Here is a 26,892-nt window from a genome sequence, read left to right as displayed (position 1 = left end):
TGGGCATTTAGATTATACTGTGGCATTCCTGAGGCTACAGGCCTTTTGAACATTTTTCCTGTATTTTCGAGTTATATTGTGTAACCTGTGCCCTTCTATCACTCCCTTCTATCACTGCACTGTCACAATTCTGATAAACATTTTTAATCAACCACCCAGCTTGATATTTTCCAGGAAGAAGAGACATTTGAGATAAAATTCGTGCTGTTCAATATTAGTGACAAACTCTTTTAATGCATTTGTATGAAATTCCTGTGTCTGCTAATTTAATGAGGGTATTCATTCTTTTATTTTAAAGACATCGGGGATCATTTTTCAACTTCACTGCCTGGGTGGTAACCTGGCGGAGCAAGTCGTCTTGTCCGTCATAGAACCCCTCGAATTTTCATTCCATTGAAACGAATGAGTTGCACATTGGGCAAGTTCTACAATGGCGGGGAGGGGCCGATCTGACCCTCGAGGTTACCATTCAGTCAGCGCAGTGGAAACGACCCTCACTGTTATAATATACACAGCACGATTTCAGCCTTATTGTCTGTGGCAGGAGCTTCTCCTGTTATCTAGAAAGGTTTAAAAAAGCTGCAAATGGTGCAAAAGGAGTTCTCCTCAGAGGGGTGCAGTGCTACAGTTTGATTGGAGAAGTTTCATGGGCGAATGGTTAAAGGCATTGGGCTAGTTTTGGACATAAAGCGGAGACGAACATTGGGCAGAGAGGACCGTACACCTGTGACAGAGTCTGTCCAATTTTCCTTCCATTTAAATTATGAAAGGAAGATTGGGTGGGCTCCAATACTAGTGTTCCTCCCCCACCTGATTTTCCTCTCCGTCCTCTGCCTAGGTGATGCTTCATGGTCCAGGCAGCAAAGATAAAACTCCACCCTATTGCGTCTGACTTTTAATAGAACTGAGAGATTTTTTTATATTTCAAAATATACTTTATTTCATAACATTTAAAGATACCATAAATCCAAGGCGATACGAAACAACATGGATTGTACACAATACGATTCCAATATTACAATTTAAAACACAGTACATACCTTATAATACATGCTGTATACAATACAAGGCGGGATGGCAGCGGTCCTCAGGTAGGTTCTGGGAGAGGGGGATTGGAGCGGGCTACGGGGAGATGATCACGACTCCTGTGGAGTTGGAGAAGCAATCCTGCTCCTCCTGGCTCCACAAGAAGGGTTTTTAAGAGAACCATTTTTTATCACCTATCTTTTGATGGGAGCTGCTGAAAAATCCTGAGCGGGGCAGGTGTCCAGGGGTCCTTTAACAGGCCCCCTGGACACCTAGGAAAAGGCCACTATGAAGTTAGCAGTGCGACCCATGCCTGTGCAGGCCGTCGCACCGCTAAGTATGCTTTGCGCCCATTTTACGTCCAGAAAACAGGTGCAACATACACCAATTTCTACCCCGAGAGGTTTAACTGAAGCCCTGTCTATCGGTTCCATTGGATGTTCAAGGTCAAGTGGATTTATTTGACAGAATGTTGGGGGTTCTCTCAGAATCCTGTCCAACATTGCTCCCTCAACCAGAAATGTATTAACAGGTTATCTCATTTTGATGTGTGCAACTGCCTGCTGCATTTGCAGACATAACAATGGCTGCAGTTCCAAAGTAATTATTTGGTTGTGCTGAGGATGTGATTAAGAGCTATATAAATGCATGGTCTATTTTTCTTTCTTTTGTTCTTCAGGCAGCTTTATTGCTAGTTTTCTCTTGGCAGCCCATTTTACATCTCGCCCGTTGACTTCAGTGGAAATGAAAAATGGGGAGAGATGTAAAACGGGCTGCCGATTCGCTGTCACTTGTTTTACACTATCGCGCAAAGTCAAAATTACCCCCAGAGATACCAGATCCATGCTTATTGAGGTATGAGTCAGTGGGTGCCAGTTAATCACCAATATCTCACCCACATGGCCATTTTTCATGCACAAGACTCAACTGTGTTTACTGGCAGACTCTTCTACCATGGGGTCATCCCAGTCAAATTCAATCCTGCTCTCATTCAACTTCCATGCAAATGTACTTTCCGACAGGGTTTATTGGATAGCAATTAGAAGTGTGGACCTTGACTACTTTCTCCCTCCCTGGCTCAGGGATGCTGGGGTCAGTTAGTGCCTCAGCTGAGATTAGCTAAACTCCCAGTCATCATCACTGGAACCTTCTGGTCTGTGTGGCTGAGATACATACTTCCTTTAGCAATTCAGCAGCGAAGCTTCTCCCGGCAGTGTTGTTGGGCTAATTGGCCTGAAGGTGTAGCTGTTAACATGGGTCTGTTATCTCTAGTAATATCGTAAAGGAATGTCTGCGTTCCTTTGTGCCCCATGCACCGACTGAGGGCTCATGAACAAGTCTTTGAACTACGCTGTCCACATGATGGCGCATTTTGCGGCTGGATTTCCCTCTGCTGGAGGAGGGTCTACTCAACAGGTGGACTTCCCCAGACCCATACTCTTGGTTTGGGGCTCATTACTCATGCAGGATAGACTTCCAGCCAGGATCTCCCCTACTGGTGGGGAGGAGAATGTGGATGGTGCTGCTGTGGGACCACACCAGCAGCACCAGGAGAGAGGCCACTTGAAGGCGGTAGACTCTGGAAGGAACGAGGAATTAAAACATTTTGTTTTAGGCCATTGTCTGAGCCAAAGCCCCAAAAGGTACAATTTTGGAGCTGGAGGACAGGGAGAGGCGCTCGATACTGGGTCTTCTCCCTCCAAAAGGAGCAGCCGTGAGCCTTCTGCCTCTGCCCCAGGGGCTGCTGCTACCCCAAACTCCTGGCAGTCGCAGGGATCGGCCATGCCAGCGGTGGAAGACAGCGAAAGGGGTCAGCTGGTTGAGCCTCACCTCCCTATCCACATTTATACATGGTGGGGCAGCATTCCTTGCTGGGGGGGAGGGGGGGATGGAAAGGAAATCTAGGTTGGGGTGGCGAATTAGTGGTAGGCCCCCACTCAGGATTTGCTTTTCTTTGCCTGATTTTAGTTGGGAAAACAGAAGAAATCCAGACCTTGGACTCTGAGCCCAATGCTATAGAAGATATTCCATGAGTTGGTATTAATGGCGTCTTAAAGGCTCTCATTTTGAATCAGGTTCTCCATTGCCCACGATACTGCCAATGCTGAAACTTTGCTTTGCTACTGTTGACACAATTATCAGATAGGCTTACGTATCACTTATCCATGTTGATGAGATGCTGGCTTTGCCAGCAGCCTCAGTACAGGCATAATAAACAAGGCTCATTGTCATAATCCACCCTCGCCCACCTGTTTTATATTAATGTCCTCTCTTTCCAGTGACATTAATTACTGCCATGGAGGATATTTTTTGTTTGTGGCTTAGCATGATCTGGTAACTGGAATGAAACAACTTCCTTCCTCCTTTCCCCACCCTCCCCACTGTTTCACGGTGCATTGGTCTGAACACTCTTCACCAAAAATTACATTGTGGGAGATTTATAGAAAGCATTGACCTGGATTCCTGGCTGGGAGTAGAAGTTGAAGGATTTCCTTTCAGTCAGCATATGTCCATTCCCTTGTTTAGTTAATCTGTGTACATCAGGACCTATAAAAGAGCACTCGTTTTAAATGCAAATCTTACAGGGGAAGAAGCCCCATTTGTAAACACGGGAATACACAAGTATATTGTTGAGATGCCAAGACGTCGTTGTGACACGTCTCAAATCTGCTGCAATGAACTGCCAGAGAAATATTAAAAATGAAGAAATGTCCAACCTATCATAAACATTCCCTAAGTGACCAGTGGAATTTCAATAGAGACCAAGCCTACCTTAAACTCTCCAAGATATTGACACATCCTTTTAAACAGTCGTAAGTTAACAGGCAGTGGGCTCACTTGTTTAGACTGAATTATGGCCTAAGTCCGAGAGGTGAAAGCATCTGCTTCAATACATTGCACAGTGCAATTCCTTTCGCCAGTAGCATATTGACATTGTAGCAGTTGAGTGTTTTGTGGAGGTTGTAACATTGCTTAGGATGCAGTAGCTTTTATATTTTTTGTGTGAAAGAACAAACCAAGCACATGAATAAACAGGTCCCAATTATTCAAAATCAGTCATTAATTTACTCAATGAAGTATTAACCTGTGCTATATCTTGGGTGAGCTCTTAGTAAACTTGGCACTGAAAAGGTAGTGGGAAACATTTCCTTGCTTGTTTTTAGTGTAAATGCAGTAATTAGTCCCTCTGGGCAGGAACAGTTGCAGGAGAATTATTGCCAGCATTTGTACTCCGTAAATAATGAAATCAGCAAATTACCTCCACTCCTGGTTCACTAGCAGAATGCACCTTAATTCCTGTTCTTGAGCAGCCCAGGGCTGCAGCCAGAAACACGAGTAAACCCTTTTGATTATGAAAATAAGATTTAAAAAAAATAAAAATTAAATGAGGGCATTGTACCATTGCTCGATCTGCAAGAGCAGGCATCGCTGTGCGTTATGTGTTAGGAGATACCTAAAACAAATTCTACGATTGTGTTAACAAACATCTAAGGATTGTTTAAAGCCCACGGTTCATATTCGATTTCAGAATCCTTATTTGCTCTGGCCTCAGTGAATGCTACGATTGTTATTTTGACAGTCAGCCGTGGCTACGCTGGTTTGTTGCTGCACAGATTGGGAATTAATGAGTGTTGCAGTACACAAGCGTATTGTGCTGATAGTGGTTTGCAGGAAACGGGGGCGGGCGGGGGGGAAGGAAGAAGAGAGAAAAAAAGCCCTGCAGTGGACACAAAGCAGCAACTCTGCCAGTTGATTTGAAGCCACGCTTTATTAAGCTGCTGGCATCATCTAGACTGTTGTTTGATACAGATGAAATGGCTGCAGAAAGCAGACTTAAACTCTGCATTGTACGCAAGGATCCATTTGAATGTTAAACTCGTCTGAAAAAGCAGATCAGTTTGAAAAATAAAGAAACATTTATATCGACAATACGCACAAAGCCCTATTATTTCGCATTTTAGTCAGTGGGATGAGTTCCATAGGACACTGATTAAATATTCTGAATTGTAATTTATACAACAAAAAAAATCCCAACAGGCATCAACGACTCTGCAAAATCTGCCATGAAATAATTATCCTCCTTGTCATTATAACACCAGCCTGTGAGGTGTCTGTCAATAAAATATTGGACAACAGAATCATGTTCAATTATACCTTTCGAGATAATGTGGTATGTTAGCTGCAAGTATAGGAAGAAAGAGATTCAGACATTCTACGTGCAGTGCTTACTGACTGGCAGCATAATGTAACCTGCAGTCATTTAGCCTTTCACAACAGTGAAGCAGCTTGTCTTTCTGCATTAGGATTTAGTGTATTTTATTACTTGAAGTGAGTCAGAAGGGAAGCAAGGGAGAATATAATGAGGAAGCCTTTCATTGTAAACTGCATTTGATTATTGATTATAGGCCTGATACCAACGTTTGCTGTAATGAGACCTCTGTACATGCTCCCTAATATTCGTGTAAGCATTATCTTGCTGTTTCAAAAGGTGACCAGGGTTGTTTTACAAGCACAATCCTTGTATAATGTGTTCTAGTGGTACATAATTACTCCATAAACCACTGTTAACTAAATAATGAGCTGGGCTTTTTTTTCTTAACAGCAGTTAACCTTATTATAACCACCTATAAATGATTGTGAGATTGTTGTTTATTCTGTGTCATGGATGGAGTTGAGTTACAGATCAGCCATGATGTAATGGAATATGCTCGAGAGGATGAATAGCCTTCTCCCGTTCTTGTGTTCCTGTCTCATTCCCTTTTAAGGAATGTCATTGCACCATCCCTTGCAATTGATATTATTCGTCTCCGTGCAACTTTCCATCTCAGATCGGCACAATTGTAATGATGCATGTTACTGATTTACTTTTAACCTCAAAAATATGGGGAGGCGATTAATTCTCTGCGCTTTTTGCTAATTTGCTCGCAGGCTGGCCTCATTTTCCTGTTTGCATTCAACCATCACTCAGGTCTCGCTTCCTGTGCACATTTTCTATGCACAGGGGATTTATTCAAATGAAGGGAAGGAGCCTAAATCAGACAATCTGGCCATGGCCATTTTGTTCATACCAGATACCATCATGTCCAGGGCATACGCAGCCCTGATTTGTGTTGACTTGGAAAATAGGGCCTTATCAGTAAAATGGTTTTCGCACTTTATTTTTGCATTTGCTAAAACACGGTCGATGAAAAACAGCAACCAATCAAATTGATGGAAAAAGAATCCGCTCCTTGGAGTGGGCAAATTGGGTCCACCCTCAAATTACTAAACTCCTAAAATTTCAAATGTTTGTAATATTTATGACATAACAATTAAACCAGAATGATACCAGAGCAAAAAGGGTTCAGTAATGAGGTCAGGTTGCACAGACTAAGCTTGTATTCCCTTGAAAATAGAAGATTAAGGAGTGATCTAATTGCGGCGTTTACGATGATTAAAGGATTTGATGGGGTAGATAGAGAGAAACTATTTCCTCTGGTGGGAGTCCAGAACAAGGGGGCAGAACCTGAAAATTGGAGCTAGATCGTTCAGGGGTGATGTCAGGAAGCACTTCTTCACACAAAGGGCAGTGGAAATCTGGAACTCTCTTCCCCCAAAAAGCTGTTGAGGCTGGGGGTCAATTGAAAATTTCAAAACTGAGATTGATAGATTTTTGTTAGGTAAGGGTGTTAAAGATTACGGAACCAAGTCGGATAGACGGAGTTAAGTAACAGATCAGCCATGATCTAATTGAATGGTGGAACATGCTTGAGGGGCTGAATGGCCTACTCCTGTTCCTATATAAATAATTCTGGGGAAAAAAATCACAAAGCTTTCCCATAAGCCTACACAGTTCAAGTTAACAGTGCATACAGCAGCTTTCCCTCACACAAGCTTGCCCCTCTCTCTGACATCTCAGGCAGATGTAAAAGCTCCCAGGGCACCCATTTGAAGAAGAGCAAGGGAGTTTGCCTGGTGTCCAGACCATGCATATTTACTCTAGCCTCTCCTGATAATACTTCACAGGCCTCTGTATTGGTATTAAAATGACTCAGCCATTGTGTGAGGTCTGAGATGGGCATCGGATGCTACAAGGCCAGCTCACACATTTATACCAGGGTTAGTCTACAGAACAGCGGTGACTATACTTGAAAAGTCACTGAAACTATGAGGCAATCATCTGTACTGTAAAAATGTTTTTGAATAAAAACAGAAAATGCTGGAAAACACTCAACAGGTCAGGCAGCATCCGTGGAGAGAGAAGCAGAGTTAACGTTTCAGGCCGATGACTTTTCATCCACTTCTGACGGGTGCTGAGTGTTTTCCTGCATTTTCAGTTTTTATTTCTTGAAAAGTAATTAAGTTCTCTGGTAGGTCCTAAGAATGTGAAAAGTTCTAAATAAATGCGAGTTTTTGTTCTTACTATCTTCCATGTAATTTTCCATCATTTTGTCCAGTGTCGTGGCCTAAACGACCCTTCTTGCCAAACTGTTTAGCTGTTGACAACCCTCTGTGCAAAGAAATACTTGGATACGCCTGTCCTGAATTAACCTTTCACATACCAGAACCTGTGCCCTCTTGGCCTGCTGCCTTGGTGCATCTGTAAGTATTGTTTACGTTTACTTTCTTTATTCCATTAAGTATCTGAAATACCTCGAAGACCCCCACTCTGAAACGTCTCTTTTTGAGGGTGAATATGCTAATTTGCCAATCCGGAGCCTCTCCCATCGTTCATTCACTCCCTCAAAATGACAAATCTTTTGTGTGATCTCTCCAAGAAGTCTCGCCCATCATCTCTCCCATCATCTCCAAGAAGTGTGGGATTACTTTATCATTCCAAGGGGATTTGTTGCATTTCAGTCTATCTAGAACCTTCTGACCACTAAAGCCAAAGTTCTAGGGCTCGCATAAAAGTGTGTTTGATGTGGGTTTGTATATTATTCATGTTCTTCTTGGTAAAAAAAAAATCTCCTAGAAATGGTCATTTGAAAGCAGGATGTAAAAACTTGCTTGGGATTGCACCTTTCAAAACCTCAGGATGTCCCAAAGCACTTCACAGCCAACGAAATACTTTGAAGTGTAGTCATTGTTGTCAAGGAGGGAAACGTGCGAGTCAATTTGCACACAGCAAGGTCCCATTAATAGCAATGATACAGGGTTTAAATGATGTTGATTGAGGGATAAATATTGGTCTGGACACCAGGCGAACTCCCCTGCCCTTCTTCAAATGGGTGCCCTGGGAGCTTTTACGTCTGCCTGAGAGGGCAGATGAGGCCTCGGTTTAACGTCTCATCTCACTTCCAACACTCTCTCAGCCGAGGTGATGTGCTCGAGTCTCTGGAGTGGGGCTTGAGCCCATGACCATCTGACTCAGAGGCAAGAATGCTCCCACTGAGCCAAGCGAACATCTATAGCACATTAACTGACTCCTGAATCTCCTATTCAACACCATAAGGGTCCCTTGCAGTTTTAATTTCATCCTTGACTACTTTCTTGCTGTTATATTAGCTGACTATCTTGGTGATATGTTTTGAATTTTTTTTGATGAGCTAGGGGTCTGAGATGTACGAAAATCCATCAAGCTACTGCGAAATCCTCACAGATTTTGTTTGTCAGATCTATACATTTCTGATTTGACTATTATTAATATTCTTATGAACCTGATTGCAGCATTTAGAATCATAGAAAGGTTACAGCATGGAAGGAGGCCATTCGGCCCATCGAGTCCGTGCCAGCTCTACGCAAGAGCAATCCAGCTAATCCCACTCCCCTGCCTTATCCCCGTCTCCCTGCAAGTTTTTTCCTTTCAAGTACTTATCCAGTTTATCGGCAAAATAATTTCCAATTTAAGATCCCTTGGCCTAGAAACTGGGCCTAATTGCGATCGTATTCCAAGCAGAAAACGGGTGCAAAAAGGGCCAATTCCAATTTCACGGGGTTATGTCCTATTCCCCAAAGGTGCCTGAAATATGTCTGACCCCATATTGGGTCAGGTGACTTTTCAGGTGTCTCTGGCAGCCACCTAAAACAGGTGTTAGGCCTCCTTCCTGAAACTGGGCTGCCCTGAACGGCTCCAGGCCTACTGCATTCAGGATAACCAGGCCTATGTGCGGCCTAACCATTGGTCCTTAAAGGGACTGCTGGAGGTTGCTACCAAAAAGATAAGTTTCTTAAAAAAAAATTCTTAACTGAAGCATGAGTGCTCCTCCCAGCTCCATGGCAGTTCCGAAGACTGCTGCCAGCCCTCACTCTGCTCCCTCCTGATCGCAACCCCACCCTCCTCCCCCTCCCAGGACCTACCTGAGGGCCACTGCCAGCATTGCAGCAAGCCTGCTTCGCCAGAGAGCTGCATGGAGATGTGCAGCAGATGCCCGCAGCTCGCCTGGCTAATTTAAATGAGACCTCAGAGCCTCGGGCCTACCTGTTATGGCACAGGGATCGTTTCCTTCACCCAATTCGCGCCACAATGTTTGAAAATTATAGTTTGCAGGTCACTAGAAAACAGCCGTTCTGAAATAATACTCAAAGTTACACTGGATAGCCCATCGTCACAGCAACCTAACCTGTGTGTACAAAAATCTGATTGGATAGAATAAATTAAATTATCTAATGGGGCTGGCACCAAACATTGAATTGCCAGATATCGCAATCTGAACGTAAAAGGGTTTGCACTGCCCTATTTAGTGGTTACAGACTTAGAGATCATTTTTGTAACACAAGGCAGCAATTTAGCATTATTACCAGAAAATGATCGTCATTATTTGTTTTATTATACCTTCTGGCAATTGTAGCACAGTAAGCACTCAAGGACACCAGTGATAGATTGCTGACTGCTTGACATTACAGGACTAAAGGGACACTAAAGCCATAATTCTCAGCACAACTGTACAAGTCAATAAATTACTTTAGCACACTCTGTCTTCATTTTAACACCGCTGAAGTTGGTAATCCAAAAAATGAAATAAAGACTATTGCAATTAAAGCATTGTTATTATATTACTCGCAGATAAGAAAAGTTTTATCATCAGACAACAACAACTGCATTTTATATGTGGCGCCTTTAACGTAAGTAAAAAGTCCTCAGGGTAATCAGGCAAGCTTTGAAGCGAAGTAATTTTTTCTTTTTAAAATCAAGTTGTTATGCTCAGCACACAGAGGTGGTCTTCCCCCATATCTTTTATAGCTAGTTTAGCTTTGTAGAATTATTTGTAGATTTTCCTCTTACAATGAATGGACACATGAAATGGACAAGTTTTCTAGCGTGTATTGCGCCTAAATTCTTTGGGGTCTATTTACCTGCCTTTGCTTTTAACTTTGGTAAGATAGTGTGGAGAAAAACAGGGGTGCTATGTTGTTACAAAGAGTGAGTGGATTATCTGCCTATCTTTAGCACTAATCTGAGGATTTCTGCAGCAGTGAAAGAAGTGAGTAGCACACCCAGCCTACATCACCACTTCTGTCAAACGTCCTGAGAGACATCAAATCATGGATAAGTCAAAACCTCCTCTAATAGAACTTTAGGAAGACTGAAGCCATAATTTTCAACCTCCAGATAAACTCCGCTCCCTGTCATAGACTCTATCCCCTCCTCGCCCACGTGCTCGGGCTGAATCAGGCCATGCAAAACCTTGACCACCACATCAGAGCTGAGTTTCAAACGTCTTGTCCATCACCAAGGCTGCTAACTTCCGCCTGCACAACATTACCTGCCACTGCACCTACCTCACCCCAATTGCCCATCAAAACCCTTATCCAAGCTATCATCATCTACAGACTCCTTGCAAGCCTCCCACCCTCCACCCTTCAACCCCCCTACACTTCAACTCGACCAGCCACATCTGTCCCACTCACCCATCACCGTGCTTTCTCCTGCTACTCTGGCTTCCTGTTTCCCAGCACATTGAATTTAAAATCTTTTTCTTCATCTTCAAATCCCTTCATAGTCTCAGCTCCCTCTACCTCTGCAATCTCCTCCAGCCTCACGTCCCAACCCGCACCCATCGGCCCTCCGACTCCAGCCTTTTGTGGAATCCCCCTCCCATCCTAGCTGCACTATTGGTGGCAAAACCTTCAGTGGCCTTGACCCTACTGTCTGGAACTTCGTTCCTAAGCCCCTCTACTTCTCTCTCACACCTGTCTTTCAGATGAGACGTTAAACCAAGGCTCCGTCAGCCCTGTCAGGTGGACGTAAAAGATCCCACGGCACTATTTGGAAGAAGAGCAGGGGAGTTCTCCCCAGTGTCCTGGCCAATATTTATCCTTCAACCAACATCACTAAAAAATAGATTATCTGGTCATTATTTTATTGCTTTTTGTGGGACCTTGCTGTGTGCAATATGTCTGCCACGTTTCCTACATTACAACAGTGACTACACTTAAAAAAAAAAGTACTTCATTGGCTGTAAAGCGCTCAGGACATCCTGAGGTCGTGAATGTCGCTATATAAATGCAAGTCTTTTTTTCTTCTTTCTAACTTCTCTTTCCACTTTAAAAGCATTCTTAAATCACCTTTTTTTGATCAAACTTTTGGTCATAATTCCTAACTCTGCACCATTGCTTGGTGTCTGTTTCTTTCTTTCTTTTTTTCTTCCTCTGTAAAGTGCATTTGGATTGGTTTTATATGTTGAAGGCATTCTATAAATGTGTAAATGCCAGTTGTTATTGAGGAGCTTTCTTGAAGTACACACCTGTGAGATCTATGGCAGCTAACTATTCCCTGGACACACTGGGGCCAAATTTCCTATCTTCTGTAATGGTGGCAGATCTTTAGCAGGCTGCCCCAACACTTGTAGACAATGTATAAAGTTGCCAGAGTTGAAGTATGGCGATTTCCCGAGTGTGATCGACGACTCTTCCAGGTTCCGAGAGCATCTCGATGAATGGGACCAACTCGGCATCAAATTCCCCGGCCCGCCCACTTGGTGTAATTGCATCATGGCACACCTTCGCATCATGTCCCGGTGTTCCCAAACCTTCCCTCTCCCTGAACAGGTCTTTGACAGGTCTATACAAAGTCTGGGACAAGGCAGCAATATCTAAACAACAATATGCATTTATATAGCGCCTTTTAATATAGCAAAACGTCCCAAGGTGCTTCACAGGAACGTAATTGGACAAAATTTGACACCAGCCACATAAGGAGATATTAGGACAGGTCAAAGAGGTAGGTTTTAAGGAGAGTATTAAAGGAGGAGATAAAGGTAGAGAGCCAAAGAGGTTTAGGGAGGGAATTCCAGAGCACGGAAGCCAATGGAGGGGTGAAGAAAATTGGGGATGCAAAAGAGGCCAGAATTGGAGTGTTCTCGGAGGGCTGAAGGAGATTACAGAAATAGGGAGGGGTGAGGCCATGGAGGAATTTGAACACCAGGATGAGAATTTTAAAATTGAGGCATTGCTAGACCTGGAGCCAATGTAGGTTAGCGAGCACAGGGGTGATGGGTGAACGGGACTTGGTGTTAATCACAATATGGGCAGCAGTGTTTTGGATGAGCCCAAGTTTATGGAGGGTAGAAGATGGGAAGCCATCCAGGAGAGTATTGGAATAGTCGAATGTGGTGGTAACAGAGGCATGGATGAAGGTTTCAGCAGCAGATAGGCTGAGGCAGGGGCAGAGATGGACGATATTGCAGAGGTGGAAATAAGCGGTCTTGGTGATGGAGAGAATATGGGGTCGGAAGCTCAGCTCTGGGTCAAATAGGATGCTGAGGGACACCAATGCATGCAGATGGCGGTCCCCAGTCCAGAACAAGAAAAGGTAAATGTAAACACATCTACTAATACAATAGGAAAGGTGGAGGAGTTATGGAGCATTTTTTGTACCAACAAGAAGTTGGTTGGCAGCCAAGCCCATTGCTGATGGCTCAGTTGGCAAGTTTGCCACCTATTGTGAATTGAGCCAAACAGACCAGAAAGGTCCCACGTTTCATCATCATTCTGCGCTGAGGTAGCCGATCTCAAGTGGTTGTCGGGTCAGTTAGTCTCAGTGTCCCTGAGCTAGAGAAGAGAAAAGTCAGGTGGTTGTTTGTCCTCCTGATCACTATCCAGTGACTTCTGATGGAAAGTGCACATGTGCCAAGCTCAGACTCAATGCCTTCCACAGTCAAATAGCCTGCCAACACTTAAGGACTAATAATGCACCCTGAATGCTGTGCCACTTGCACCAGCACTCTGTAGGCACTACATGCATCTGTGCACAAACTGGCTGATTAGATCCAATAATGAAAGGTCAGCATAATTAACTCACCACCCACCAGGAGCACTAGAGCCTCATTATTGTATGTCAGCAGCCAGAATTGTTCACCAGGCACTTTTTTGGCATGGGGACGATGAGCAAGGGACGTGAGGCACTGGTGCCAGGGGAAGCGAAGGGCTGAGGTCCCCAAATTGGCAGAGATTTGTTAACCAGTGTGTCAGACCATGTAGCTCAGGCTAAAAACTATTAGAGAGTTTATTGTAAGAAGTAACATTGTACAGAAGCAAAATTATCAATCAGCAGAATAAAAATAACACACCCTTAATTCTCAACAGTACTTTCAAAATGTTTTCTGATATCAACTTCATAATGGCCCTTTAATGATTTCATGTGGATTAGACTGCACATAGTACCATCTTTCTGCAAAAACTTGATTGTACGGCTCAGCCTAGAGAACTCAGTGAATGAAAGCAACAGTGAAAGCTTGTCATATTTATTCACAGCCTGAGCTACATCTGGATACAGAACTGTCAATTAAGTCGGATCTCAAAAACCTCAAGGGTTGCCTCTCATAACTGAGTTTAGTATTTCTCACACCTTCAGGACAAGGCAAAACTACCACAGTAGGCACAAGTCTTTCAAACATAGCAAACCAGCCCCTTATCCGATTGATTAATTATTAGATTAAACAATCTGGTCTGCTTGCTGGTGCTCAAACCCACATGCAAGGTCATCGACCTGAAAGGTGAACTCTGCTTCTCGGGCGGTTTCTATAATGGGCAGCCAAACCATAACTCCAGTTTTATTCCCGAACGGCAATTTGGAAATCTACCCCTTATATGGCAGTTGTGTGAGTGCTGTGTGCTGTTTATGGATTCTATTCTGGAAGGATATAAAAGCAAAGGAAAATGTATCACATCGATTGAGTAGGATGAAGGGTTACAGTTGTCAAGAGAGACTTGAAAAGTTAGGAGTTTTAGCTGGAGCTGAGAAAGTTAAGGGGTGACTTGAGATTCAGGGCTTTAAGATTCTGAAGGGTTGTGATTGTTCCACTAGTTGGGTAGAGAGCACAAGTTTAAGAAAATCATAGAAAGGATTGAAGGGCAAGTTAGAAAAAAGTGCTTTGCACAGATGGTGGTTAGAATGTGGAATTCTCTGCCACAACTGTTGCTAAAGCAAAGTCCATAAATACTTTTAAAGGAAAATTAGTTGCTTGAAAAAGAGGAATATTAAAGGGTGCAGACAACAAGCAATAGAGTGGGATTAGACCAGGCAGCTCACATGGAGAAAGGCACTGGCACAGAGTGTTGGACTGAATTTCGTGTTTCTGTGCTATGACGTGGGGAAATTTTAACTCCCAGTCGAACGGCTCTGTTTGCTACTCCAACTGGTTTAACTCAGCTGTTTTTGCCAGCGTATTGAGTGAGGTGCCCGCTGTGGGCACCCCGTTCAGTAACACCTGTTGGGAGGCCCTAAATGGTAAGCTTTAAACTTATCTTTGTGGGGCCAGGAGGGGTAGGAGTGCTCCTCTGGGCCCCATAAGGAAAGTCTGGGCCTCTGCTGCCCCAGGCTCTCGGGGTGTCATCCTCCCCACCCCCATACCACCTGCGAGGCGCTGCCGAACCCCTCCCCGTTGTGACTTACCTGAGCAGCCAGCCAAAGAAATAGAGAGGTTTAGGGAAGGAATTCCAGAACAAAGGGCCTAGGCAGCTGAAGGCACGGCCGCCAATGGTGGAGCGATAAAAATCGGGAATGCACAAGAGGCCAGAATTGGAGGAGCGCAGAGATCTCTGAGGGATCCAATCTATACAAATAGAGGCAGGGCATCCTTCTTAAATATCAACTCCAAGTGGTTCACATCGTGCCCCTTATACACATTTAAAGTCATCAAGGAGACACCATATAATCCAGAAACCTCCTGTGAACAGGTGTAGTGCAATATCCCAAAATTCTGAAACAGGGTAGATCCTAGCTCTTTCACATCTTATAATAAGAATCATTTTTATTTAAGTACATGGTTTTACAGCCTGTACACACAATTTACATTTAAGTAGTAGATTAACGGCTGCATTCATTGCTTTGTAAATGCTAATCTAGTAAATGTAAATCTAATTTAGTCAGTTTAACATCTCATTATTTAGAATCGATCGGACTAGGCATTACGAATATCTTCAAGCAGCCTTAAATTGTCCTATTTGTTATATTAAAACCCAAATAAGTATACTGTGAAATTACTACTTGTGCTTGAGACTACCTTATATGGACTGTTCTTAAATTATACCCTGGAGAAGTTTGTGAAATGTGGGAAAGTATTGCCCTGTAGAAATTCCAAACAATAACCCATTTAACAGTTGTGGCAGTCAAGTGAGTTAGAGGTGAATTTTCAATGTAAACCTAGGTGGCTTAATCTCCTTCCTAACATAGCTATCCGGGTCATTTTTAAAGACTGTATAGATGTTAAATTAAAATTTTGTGGCAATAGTGAAGCATAGGAAGTTCCCTGCTGATCTGGAGCTTATTTTGTATGATTGACAGCCGGAACATAGAATCAAGATGGCTGCACAGTAAAGATCGTGGGGGTAATTTTAACCTAAACCTGTCAGGCGGGAAACAGGTGGGATTGGGTCGGCCCTGCCCGATTTTAATCTCTATTGACTTCGATGGGGAGTAAAATAAGTGGCTTACTCAAACCCACCTTTGGAATGGGTTAAAATTGCACCCCCGCCCCAACCATATTTATTTATCCCCAGATACGTAAGGAAATGGAATTGAAAATCGAGGATCTTTATAACTGGCAGCCAATCCACAACGTCAAGTTTACACCAGGTAACAAATTGAAAATCGACCCCATTGTCATTTATTGCCGAATGGCAGATATTAATAAATGGTACATTCACTTTTATTTTCTATATTCAGATAGCATTATAAATGTAATGTTTTTTTTAAATTACATTTTTGGATGAACTTCTGTCCACATTGAGGTGAAGGAGTGGATGCCAGTGCAGGGAAGTGGAACACCTATTCAATTTTTGCTCCCAATGTCAGCGGCAAACACCCCCAGATCACCAGTGTGATTTTCACCATGACTGTTCCATTGGTGATCTTACACCTGTTACACGCCCCCCCCTGCTTTTGAACACCTAAATGATGACAGGGTAAAAATGCTGTTTCTGTGCCCCAGGTGCATGCTGGGAGTACATGTTGTAAAACTGCGCTCCCCCAGCCTGTTCAAATCAATGGACGGAAAATCACAGGCCGAAAATACACAGTTTTGTGATTTATGCTTTCCCGGTGTGTACCGGAGCACACAAGCAGAATTTTTATCCTTTCATCATTTTGGACAACTCCATACTCCTTGGTAGAGTCTGACACCATGCAGTTCTAAACCAGTTCCTATCATATAATCTTCCATCATAACTATGTTCATGGCTGTCTAGTTTCCGCTCAGATCTTTTCATCTGTGGTGGTTGTTGATAACTTATTCTTTGAATCATTTTCCCTCCTATTTTGACCCCTTTTCTTAACCCCTCCCAAAGGCGTTGGCTCCCGCTGAATATGATTTACTGGATACCGGGGGCCTGCTAGCACCTTGTTAAGTGGCCATTCTTCATGAGTGAGCAAAGAAGGTGAACATTTTGAGGCTGTTCCACTATATGAGGGTGCCATAGCCAAACCCAATCCTGTCCTCACTAAATATCTGCACACGTAAGCACGTTCCAGTAGGGGTCATTGGACAGCAATCAGGATCAGAAACTGTGACATATTTGCTGTGTCCTAACTTCTGGACATTGAGGCCAATTGTAACATTGTTCCTGCCACCCTGGCTGACTCAGACCAAAAACATTCGACCCTCTGGTCTTCATGGTTCAGTTTTAAGTTGCCTTTACCTGCTCAGTGTGCATTTTTTTTCTTCTCTGCACTATAAATTATTCTGAGATTTTTTTGATGTGAGGAATGTGATTTATGAAAAAGAAGAGGACAAAAGAACATAAGAAATAGGAGCAGGCGTAGGCCATACGGCCCCTCGAGCCTGTTCCGTCATTCAATAAAATCATGGCTGATCTTTGAACTCAACTCCACTTTCCCACCCAATCCCCATGTCCCTTGATTCCCCTAGAGACCATATATCAATCTATCTCCGCCTTCAATATACTCAACGACTGAGAATCCACAGCCCTCTGGGGTAGCGAATTCCAAAGATTCACTAACCTCTGAATGAAGAAATTCCTCCTTATTTCAGTCTTAAATGGCTGACCCCTTATCCTGAGACTATGCCCCCTTGTTCTAGACTCTCCAGCCAGAAAGAACTTGCATTTATATAGCACCTATCATGACCTCAAGATGTCCAAAAGTGCTTTACAGCCAATGAACTACTCTCAAAATGTGTAGTCACTGTTGACGTGTAGGGAAACGTAGTGGCTAATTTACTCGCACCAAGGTCACACGAACAAGAATGAGGTAAATGACCAGGCCAACTGCCCAAAGACAACCAAATTGTAGTGCTCACATTTGTATTGAGTTAAGCTGGGACATGATTTTTGAGTGCAGTTGGTTTTTAACTTCTTATGTACCATGATTGAATTAAACAAGTCAATGTCAAGCTAAAAATTGGGCAAGATACTTCAAGAATTTATAGTACTTTCAACCAATTTTAGATAGCTATGCCATAGAATGACCTTTGGAACACTAAGGGCACTATTGTCCTTATTATAAAACTAGAATCTCATCATGGTTTTATACAGTGGTACTTTGATAGAGAACAAACTTAAGTCTTTCTTTTAAAAGGTCAATCTGTGTCCTTCAGGGTACACAGTAGTCGCTGATAGATCAGGATACTAAAGAATAAAAGTGTCTATAAAAAGATAGCTCCACTATTCTACAAGGTTTTGGCTTCTAACTTGTTCAAGTTGTAAGTTGGAAAAAAAAAGTTAATGATTCTCTGCAACCGCTGTTCATAGCTAAGAAATTTATAAGAGGCACTGTGTTAAGTCAGGTCTGATGTATTACTGATAGGACCTGTATCCAACATCCACCTGTGTCCCACATGCCCTGTAACCCTGGCAACAATGAAATGCGAGACAGAAACCATTAAAAGAAATGTAGAGAATTCTGATCCTTGTTGGAAAGAAGCATTCAATACTCAAGAAATGAACTGAGTTAATGATTTGATTGCAGCATGAGACTAGCTGAGCACTGTAATCCACTCTTAACCCAATTCACAGGATCAGAACTGAATGGTTCTTGACTAATGGGCAAGTGGAGTTGGGGGAGCAGCATTCTATATCTCTCCAACTTTGATTCGTTTGTGGAGAGTTGGGTCAGACTGTGCTTTACTGCCAACATTTCTGATGCTGGTGGGGCTTCTCGCTTCTAATTAAATGCATTTGTTTTAATTTATATTCGGCTAATTACTTGGAATGAAATCTCTCTTAAAAATCAAACTGATACAACAATGTCCAGTAAAAAGAGAAGCATCAAATAGTGTTTTGGAGAAATACAGGACCACGGGAAGGAAAGGCTGCAGTACTGAGAATATCTGTCAAGGATAGATAAATTCTTGATTACTCTTTTCGATGGCTTTACATTATAAAATGAACAACTGGGAGAGTTAAAGATGCTTTTAATGAAATGGGTACACTTAGATTCCATTGTATATAATATTGTCTTTGACAGATGTTTTGAATTAATTATGCAGTTCTGCATTGTTTAGATATGGCTTGCAATGGTACAGGGAAGTCAGCTCCATTGTCTCTTTTCAAGCATTGGGCATGTACAAGAAGAAAGTCCGGCACACTAAGAAGGCTTACAGTGTTTTAATGAAGTACATGCCGGACATAGAGAGTCACTGCACATGCATTGCATTCGGTTTACATTGTGGGACGAAGACGTGAGACTCTTCACACTCTGCAATGCCGCAAAGTTACAGAAGGGCTGAAATGTCCCAGGTGGATCAATAAGAGACTGTTTTGTCCTGAAAATTGTATTCTTTCCCAATGCTTATACAAGCCCCTCATTGGATTTATTTAATTGTTTCAGTGCAGTTGGAATGTTAGGTACGAAATGGTAAATTACTCTGTTTCAACAATGATCGAAAATCACCTTGGCCCAAATGGTTCTGAATCAGAATGATTCCAAAGAATACAGGACAAGATTTTCTCTTCATACACCACCGTTGAAACTCATCCTCCTTGATACTCAAAGATTTAGGAACATGGACCATTAGGAACAGGAGTAGGTCATTCAGCCCCTCGAGCCTGCTCTGCCATTCAACTAGATCACAGCTAATCTGCACCCCAACTCCATTTTCCCACAGTTGTTCCATATCTCTTCATAACCTTTCCTAACAAAAATCTATCAACCTCAGTCTTGAAAGCTCCATTTGTACTAGCATCCAAACTTGTGCTCCGTACCCTATGGGTTATTTTAAATTGGATAATTTCAGTACGTGCTTCATTAGCATCTCATTGTGCTGTCCTCCAGATCCATTGGCACTGGTTAAGAGGTTGGTCCAATCCAAATTTTTGATCAATGTTGGTGTTCAGCCAATAAGTAGTCCAGGTTGTGGTCAGTAAAATACAAATGAGGCACAGGACTTTTTTTTTCCCCCAGGAGTAACTCTTGTCAGAATATGAGCCCTGAGGCAAAGCAATGAACACATCCCTGGTCTGCAAGTATTTAAAACAGAATCGCTTAGGGAAAAATTATATTCTTTAAGTGCCTTTACAACCATACTTTAAAACCATTACAATGAAATAAATTTTTGATAAAGGAAATGCTATAGGTATCCCAATCTTTAAAATGTATTATCTTTGTGTTATTTTAATGGTGGGATTAAACTATATGGAAGCCCTGGAGGGAATACACAAATTGTCCTTAGTACTTTTCCAATGCTGTGCAAAGTATACCAGTCAGTGAGTGTTACTGGGAGCTCTTTAAGTGTATCTGGTAAGAGCATTAGGCAAGAAACTGGCAGCTCCTTGTTCTATCTTGCAGTATTGGTCTTACAAACACGAAATTGATGGACAGGAACAGATCAGCTGGTCCACCAAGCCTGTCCCACACCAGGATGGCCGGACCATTATGGCTAACACTTCTTCCCTTGCCTCCCTCACACCCACACCTGCAGCCATGTAATCTCCTGCGAAAGGCAAAAAAACCCCAAGGCCAATAAGGGAAAAAAACATTCTGTAAAATTCCTCTCCGACCCCCTCAGGCGATCGAAACCAGTTCAGGAGATCACACGGACCAAGTGTTATCTCGAAAGGCACTTACCTTCTATATGATGCGATCTCTGCCCCAGTCAGCAACCGGTCCAGCTCCCTCTTGAAGGCAGAGAGTCAGCACCCACCGCACCAGCCAGCAATACATTCCAGAGGCTCACAGTTCTCTGGAAAACAAAGAACCGCGTAACATCCAATCTATTCCTACTCTTCCATAGTTTAAACTCAAGTTCCCTGCTCCTCTCCAATTTGTTAAACCGGAATAATCGATCAGTAGGGATTTAGTGAAATATTTTGCTTTGTGTGTAAATTATTAATCCAGTAGAAAAAAATTACTGCCTGGTCTTCAGTGAGATGTATTGTTACATGAAGAAAACTCTTATGTGAGGAAACCTTATACTATTAGTGTAATAGTATCAAACAATAGTGCTCCCACCAGCTGTATCAAACAATTAACCGATGCCTTCCTGCCCCGATCTGGCTGACTGCAATTTTAAATTGCAGTCGCCCACCCAAAGCCGGCAGGGGCTTTCTTTAAATATGCAGATCAGGCTCCAATGATGTCACCGGGGCCCGACTGCAATATTAGCCTGAGGCCTGAGTGGGGGGAGCAATGGTGGCTTCCACGCCAGGCTATAGACGTCGCGTAGTGGACCCAGGGCCTGAAGCAGCTCAGGAAGATGAGCTTGATGGTCCTCCGCACCCTGCTGCATCTGGCAACTGGAAGATTCTGCCCCGTAACTCTCCAATCCTCCTCTGCTACGTGGCAGCCTAGATCTCATTCCAAGGCCCCCTGTTGTATTTGATCTGGAGGTGAACATGGTAAAAGGGGAGGAGAAGGGGTGCAGTGTTGTATTGAGGTATTTCTCGACAACTCTCAACCTTTTTGCGTTTTACTACCCAGTCATAGCCCCTCAGATTGAAAAATCTTCATCCCATTTTCTGGGAAACTCCAGGTATTCGAGGTGCGTTGGGATTTCTTTCCTATTTGGAAATGCATCTTTTGAGGCCTTGGAATTGCCAGGCTGGGAAATTTTTAAGAAATAATTCCCGGGGTATGGGTGTCACTGGTCAGGCCAGCATTTATTGTGCACCCCTAGTTGCAATCCCTTGAGAAGGTGGTGGTGGGTTGCCTTCTTGAACTGCTGCAGTCCATGTGGTGAAGGAACTCCCACAGGACTATTAGATAGGCAGTTCAAGAATTTTGACCCAGCGACGATGAAGGAACAGGGATATATGTCCAAGACGGGATAGTGTGTGACTTGGAGGGGTACTTGGAAGTGATGTTGTTCCCATGTACCTGCTGCCCTTGTCCTTCTAGGTGGTGGAGGTTGCGAGTTTGGGAGATGCTGTCAAAAGAGCTTTGCAATAGTACTATCCTGTAGATAGTACACACTGCAGCCAGAGTGCGCGGTGATGGAAGGAGTGGATGTCGAAGCTGGTGGATGGGTTTCCGATCAAGGGGATTGCTTTGTCCTGAATGCTATTCCGGTCTTGCTACATGCGGGCATGTAGCATCCACAACTGAATGTGCTGTAGAGTGCATTCATTTTGATTTAGTTTGCCCTCGTTGAGAGATATATGGGCAGATTGTTCCATCTGTTCAGCAGATTGCTGGAGAGTGAAAGTTACTCACACAGGTTAAAACATGTGGGTTAACACCTCTGTTGAAATAGCAGACAGAGGAATGTCCAAAGAATTAAGCATTCATACTAATATCAAACAGCAGTTTCTATTGTCAGTATTGTTTTTAAATTTAGCATAAAATTAGGACCGAACAATTCTATTTTGACATGAAACAGACTTTACCACTGAGTCCTGAAAAAAGGGGTCAGCTTGCATGTACCAAAAAAAACACAGTGCAGGTGGGAGTTTGAAGAAGTAGTTCGAAACCACAAATGACTATTTCTGCTACAGAAAATCCAACAGCTTGGTTTACCACAGCCCTTCTCAAGACTACAGGATCTGAAAAGGGAAAATTAACCCCTTCAAGGCGGTTATTCCATGGGGTGCTGTGGGATATCGTATCTGCAGTTATTGCTTTAATCTGATACCCCACTGTTGTGCGGCTAAACAAATATTGCTGTGATTTTATCCTGTGCACTTTTGGACTTGTAATTGGTATTTCTGCTATTCACAGAAATTGGAGATGTAAGGACATGTTCATGTAAAGTTGAGTACACAAGAGCAAGTAAGGGTGGGGTGGGGGGGTTGTGGGCAGTAGGATAAGGTCTGCTCATGAGAGTGGTGTACCCCTGTTGAAAGAGAAAATGGTACTTTTAAAGGCCGGAATTGTAGCAGTTTTGCTGAAAGTATCTGAGGGGGTGGTGGAAGAGGGGCTTCCCCCAACTGGAGATGGGGAAAGCCCCTTTACGTTGCTGCTTGAATCTCCTTGACTATAATTGGGGATAAATTGGCTGTGCTCCCTCCTGGGAAAGATGGGTAAGGGAAAGGCTGGAAGATAATGGGATGTTTCCTGCAGGGTAGACCAGGGGTATGTGAGGTGTATAGTGAGATTTTGAAGTCCGAAAACTCCTTATTGATCTCCGTGAGGTCAGAGATCAAGTTGCCCTCTACTTTCCTGATTGACGTGACAGTTCTGTCCTGCACTTGTTACTGAGTTTATGATGGAACCACTTTTATCCTGATACTCTTCTTGGGAGTCATGTGTATATATTGTGGTTTATATGGTTTCTCTGTTAATAAAGAAGCCAATGGGGCTCAGTTGGTAAATATACTGCCCAGTAAATAGTTATGCCATATCGAGCATAGGGGTCCCTGATTACATCTCAGTCTTACTGAGTTTGCTAATCTCCAAGGAGGGCAGCGGTAGTTTTATTACAACTGGCCGCAGAGCCCTGAGTTAGGGAGAGAGTGAGCAGCAATGCACTCCCCCTATGATCAAATAGCCAGGGCCCAAAAATAAAAACTATTCATTTGGGCTGGACACCAGAGTTTGGCAGGTACATGTGGATTCCCAGCTGAGCCATTGGGGGTAATTTTAACCTAACTCGCCAGCAGGAAGCCCACGGGATCGAGTGGAACACTGGTTTTACACCCCGCCCAATATTAAAATGGGGCATGGTGTAAAAGCAGCTTTGCACCCAATCTCACCAGTTTCCTGACTGGCGGGTTAGGTTAAAATTGCCCCCAATGTCTTCAGGCGAGAAAATAGTGGAAAAGAAAGCTGGAAGGGGGCAGAACCAAAAATAATGAGCTGTGTATGTTAATAGGGTGCTGCAGTGAGAGATGAAGAGTGATCGCTTTCCAATTGGAGTGGGAAGGCAGTGCCGCACCAAGATAGACGTGTCGGGCAACCAATGGCGGGACCGTGGGGACAGGGAGGTTGGAGATGAGAGGTCATGTGATGAAACCTCTAGGAATACGTCCACCAGAGTTGGCAACCCTAATGCTGTGGGGGAGGCCCATTGCTTGCTTCAAAATTACTGGAGGAGAATACATAGAAGCAACAGCTCCTGAGTGGGAAAAGTGAGACAGTCACAAAGGACAGCAGAAAATTAGCGTGCGTGTGGAAATTAAATGAAGATATCGTCTGATTTATCAGCAGTTGAGAACAGCTTCAACATGTTCGAGCTCTGCATGTCCAGACGCATATTGTGTAGGTTGCCTTATTGTAAGCTTTTTAATTAAGCAGCATGTCATAAAGGCAACCTCATGTGACCTTCACAGTGCTCTTTACAACAGAACAACAGCTCAGTATTGTTGGCCTCTCTCCTGGAATGGAATCTGAAGAAGATATGACTGCTGACACCAAACTGTGTGATCTTAATACTTGAAGGAAAGACTTTGCACCACATTTAACGGCTACAAGATAGAAATTACGGTCAGCTTTGAATGAGCTTTGTTAACAGAAGTATGAACCACTTTAAGATTAACAGCTCTGTTAAAATAGCAGCGAGTACGAGTGCATTAAACACTCAATCAGTATCATCGCTGACAGTAATTATGACCTTTATATATTCAAATATTAGAAGGTGAATTTTTATACGTGTAAATACACAGCAATGATGCATTTTCCAGTCTTTGCTCCCCGTGTCTGCATCAGGCACTCAAGGGTCAGGTACAGGGCAAGTGCAATGAATCATAAGCCTCGCTGCAAATTATCTCAATGTGCCTTAACCCAAGCCTCAGAAGGCAACCCCAGTGTGACATTTCTTGTTTCCTACACTATCCATACTTATGGCCTCTCTCAGCGAGACTGCCCAATTAGTGCTAATTAGAGCCGGTATCGGGCATTTTTGTGCTGCTGGCTTGGGTTCTCCGAGTACTGGGTTATGACTGCATTTGTACGTTTTATTTCAAACCCTGAGCAGCTAGCAGAGAGGAGATTCTCTCTCCATCGGTTTGGGTTATAAGTGTCTGCTGTGAAAGGACAGTCTTCAAAGTTACTGCATCATCCAAACTCCCAGTGCCTACATACTTTGATTTATTTAATTTGCTTTTCTGTCTCTCGAGGCTCTGACACACCCTGGGGTAAAGTAACAAAGTTGCCCTCCAGTACCTTTCTTGTGGCCATTCTTCATGTGCGAGACTAGACGCAGTGTTGACAGTGCCTGTCACCTGACGTTCCCATATATGCACTTCAATGGAAATGAAAAATGGACGACTGATTCACTATCACTCATTTAACGATATTGTGAAAAGTCTAAATACCCCCAAGGAGAGAAAATTGGGTGGAAAAAAATTAGTCTGTAAATTCGACCTTGAGCATATATTATTATTTTACGCTCACTTCAAAAATGGACATTTTACCAGAGTTTGCTGCCTTCCCCTGTGACTTTACAGATGAATGGGAGCTGAATCATTTTGTTGAGCTGTGGATTTGAACATTTCTGCCACTCCAACCATGACAGCCAAAAATAAATATAGCTGCCTCTGCTGGCAAGTGTTTATTGAGTACAAGGGTCCACCGCACATGCTCTTGGAGCATATATCGTAAAGATTGTGCATTCCCATCCCACAGAAAATGCTAGAAACACTCAACAGATGAGAGTGAATGCCCTTGACACCAAGGCAGCATTTGACCGAGTGGCATCAAGGAGCCCTAGTAAAATTGAAGTCAATGGGAATCAGGGGGAAAACTCTCCATTGGCTGGAGGCATACCTAGCACAAAGGAAGATGGTAATGGTTGTTGGAGACCAATCATCTCAGCCCCAGGACATTGCTGCAGGAGTTCCTTAGGGCAGTGTCCTAGGCCCAACCATCTTCAGCTGCTTCATCAATGACCGTGACCCATAAGGTCAGAAATGGGGATGTTCACTGATGAATGCACAGTGTTCAGTTCCATTCACAAACTCTCAGATAATGAAGCAGTCCGTGCTCACATGCAACAAGACCTGGACAACATCCAGGCTTGGGCTGATAAGTGGCAAGTAACATTTGCGCCAGACAAGTGCCAGGCAATGACCATCTCCAACTAGAGAGAATCTAACCGCCTCTCCTTGACATTCAACGGTGTTACCATCGCTGAATCCCCCACCGTCAACATCCTGGGGGTCACCATTGACCAGAAACTTAACTGGACCAACCACATAAATACTGTGGCTACAAGAGCAGGTCAGAGGCTGGGTATTCTGTGACGAGTGACTCACCTCCTGACTCAGGAGTGTGATGGAATACTCTCCACTTGCCTGGATGAGTGCAGTTCCAACAACACTCAAGAAGCTCGACACCATCCAGGAAAAAGCAGCCTGCTTGATTGGCACCCTATCCACCACCCTAAACATTCACTCTCTTCACCACCGGCGCACTGTGGCTGCAGTGTGTACCATCCACAGGATGCACTGCAGCAACTCGCCAAGGCTTCTTCGACAGCAGCTCCCAAACCCGCGACCTCTACCACCTAGAAGGACAAGGGCAGTAGGCACATGGGAACAACACCACCTGCACGTCCCCCTCCAAGTCACACACCATCCCGACTTGGAAATATATCGCCGTTCCTTCATCGTCTCTGAGTCAAAATCCTGGAACTTCCTACCAAACAGCACTGTGGGAGAACCTTCACCACACGGACTGCAGCGGTTCAAAAAGGTGGCTCACCACCACCTTCTCAAGGGCAATTAGGGATGGGCAATAAATGCCGGCCTCGCCAGCGACGCCCACATCCCATGAACGAATTTTTAAAAAGTCAGTTAACTTGTCTGTTCTCCCCACAGATGCTAACGTTTCAGGTATAACTCTTCATCAGGACACGTTGATCACACTGAGTGATTGTGTGTGGATCCGAAAGAGTAAAAGTGACATTTGAGCCAGAACCCATGTGGAATGAGTCAGAGTGGGAGACACACATTGAGAAAAGAGATATGACTGTAAAAAGCCAATACATGATTCAAAACAAGAAGGGAAAGGGATAGCAATGAAGGTGAGCAGGGTAAAAGAGACAGATGGAAATTGTGCTGAAGAGGAACAGAATTTCTTCAAAGCATGCATTCCTGGAAGAAAGATGACAGTGA

The 26,892-nt window shown here is 43.5% G+C and overlaps 1 protein-coding gene across 3 annotated transcripts in view; it reads left to right on the top strand.

Annotated features, from left to right (window-relative positions):
• The window catches only part of rps24 (ribosomal protein S24), a 202,789-nt gene that overhangs the window by 50,598 nt on the left and 125,299 nt on the right, over positions 1-26,892 (top strand). For 2 of the 3 annotated variants that reach the window (XM_067972519.1, XM_067972521.1), the window contains one exon: positions 2,276-2,287. The exons of the other annotated variant lie outside the window; for it this stretch is intronic. Coding sequence is in view for 1 of the 2 variants with exons in the window: in XM_067972521.1 (XP_067828622.1) it covers positions 2,276-2,278 (3 nt within the window). In the remaining variant the exon portion in view is untranslated. Of the gene's footprint in view, positions 1-2,275; positions 2,288-26,892 lie in introns of those variants that run through there. 3 annotated transcript variants of the gene reach the window in all.

This window comes from Heptranchias perlo, chromosome 36 (genome assembly GCF_035084215.1).
Source record: "Heptranchias perlo isolate sHepPer1 chromosome 36, sHepPer1.hap1, whole genome shotgun sequence".
In the NCBI taxonomy this organism is placed as follows: domain Eukaryota; kingdom Metazoa; phylum Chordata; class Chondrichthyes; order Hexanchiformes; family Hexanchidae; genus Heptranchias; species Heptranchias perlo.
The sequence above is the reverse complement of the archived record's forward strand: the minus strand, read 5'-3'. Positions and strand labels throughout refer to the sequence as shown.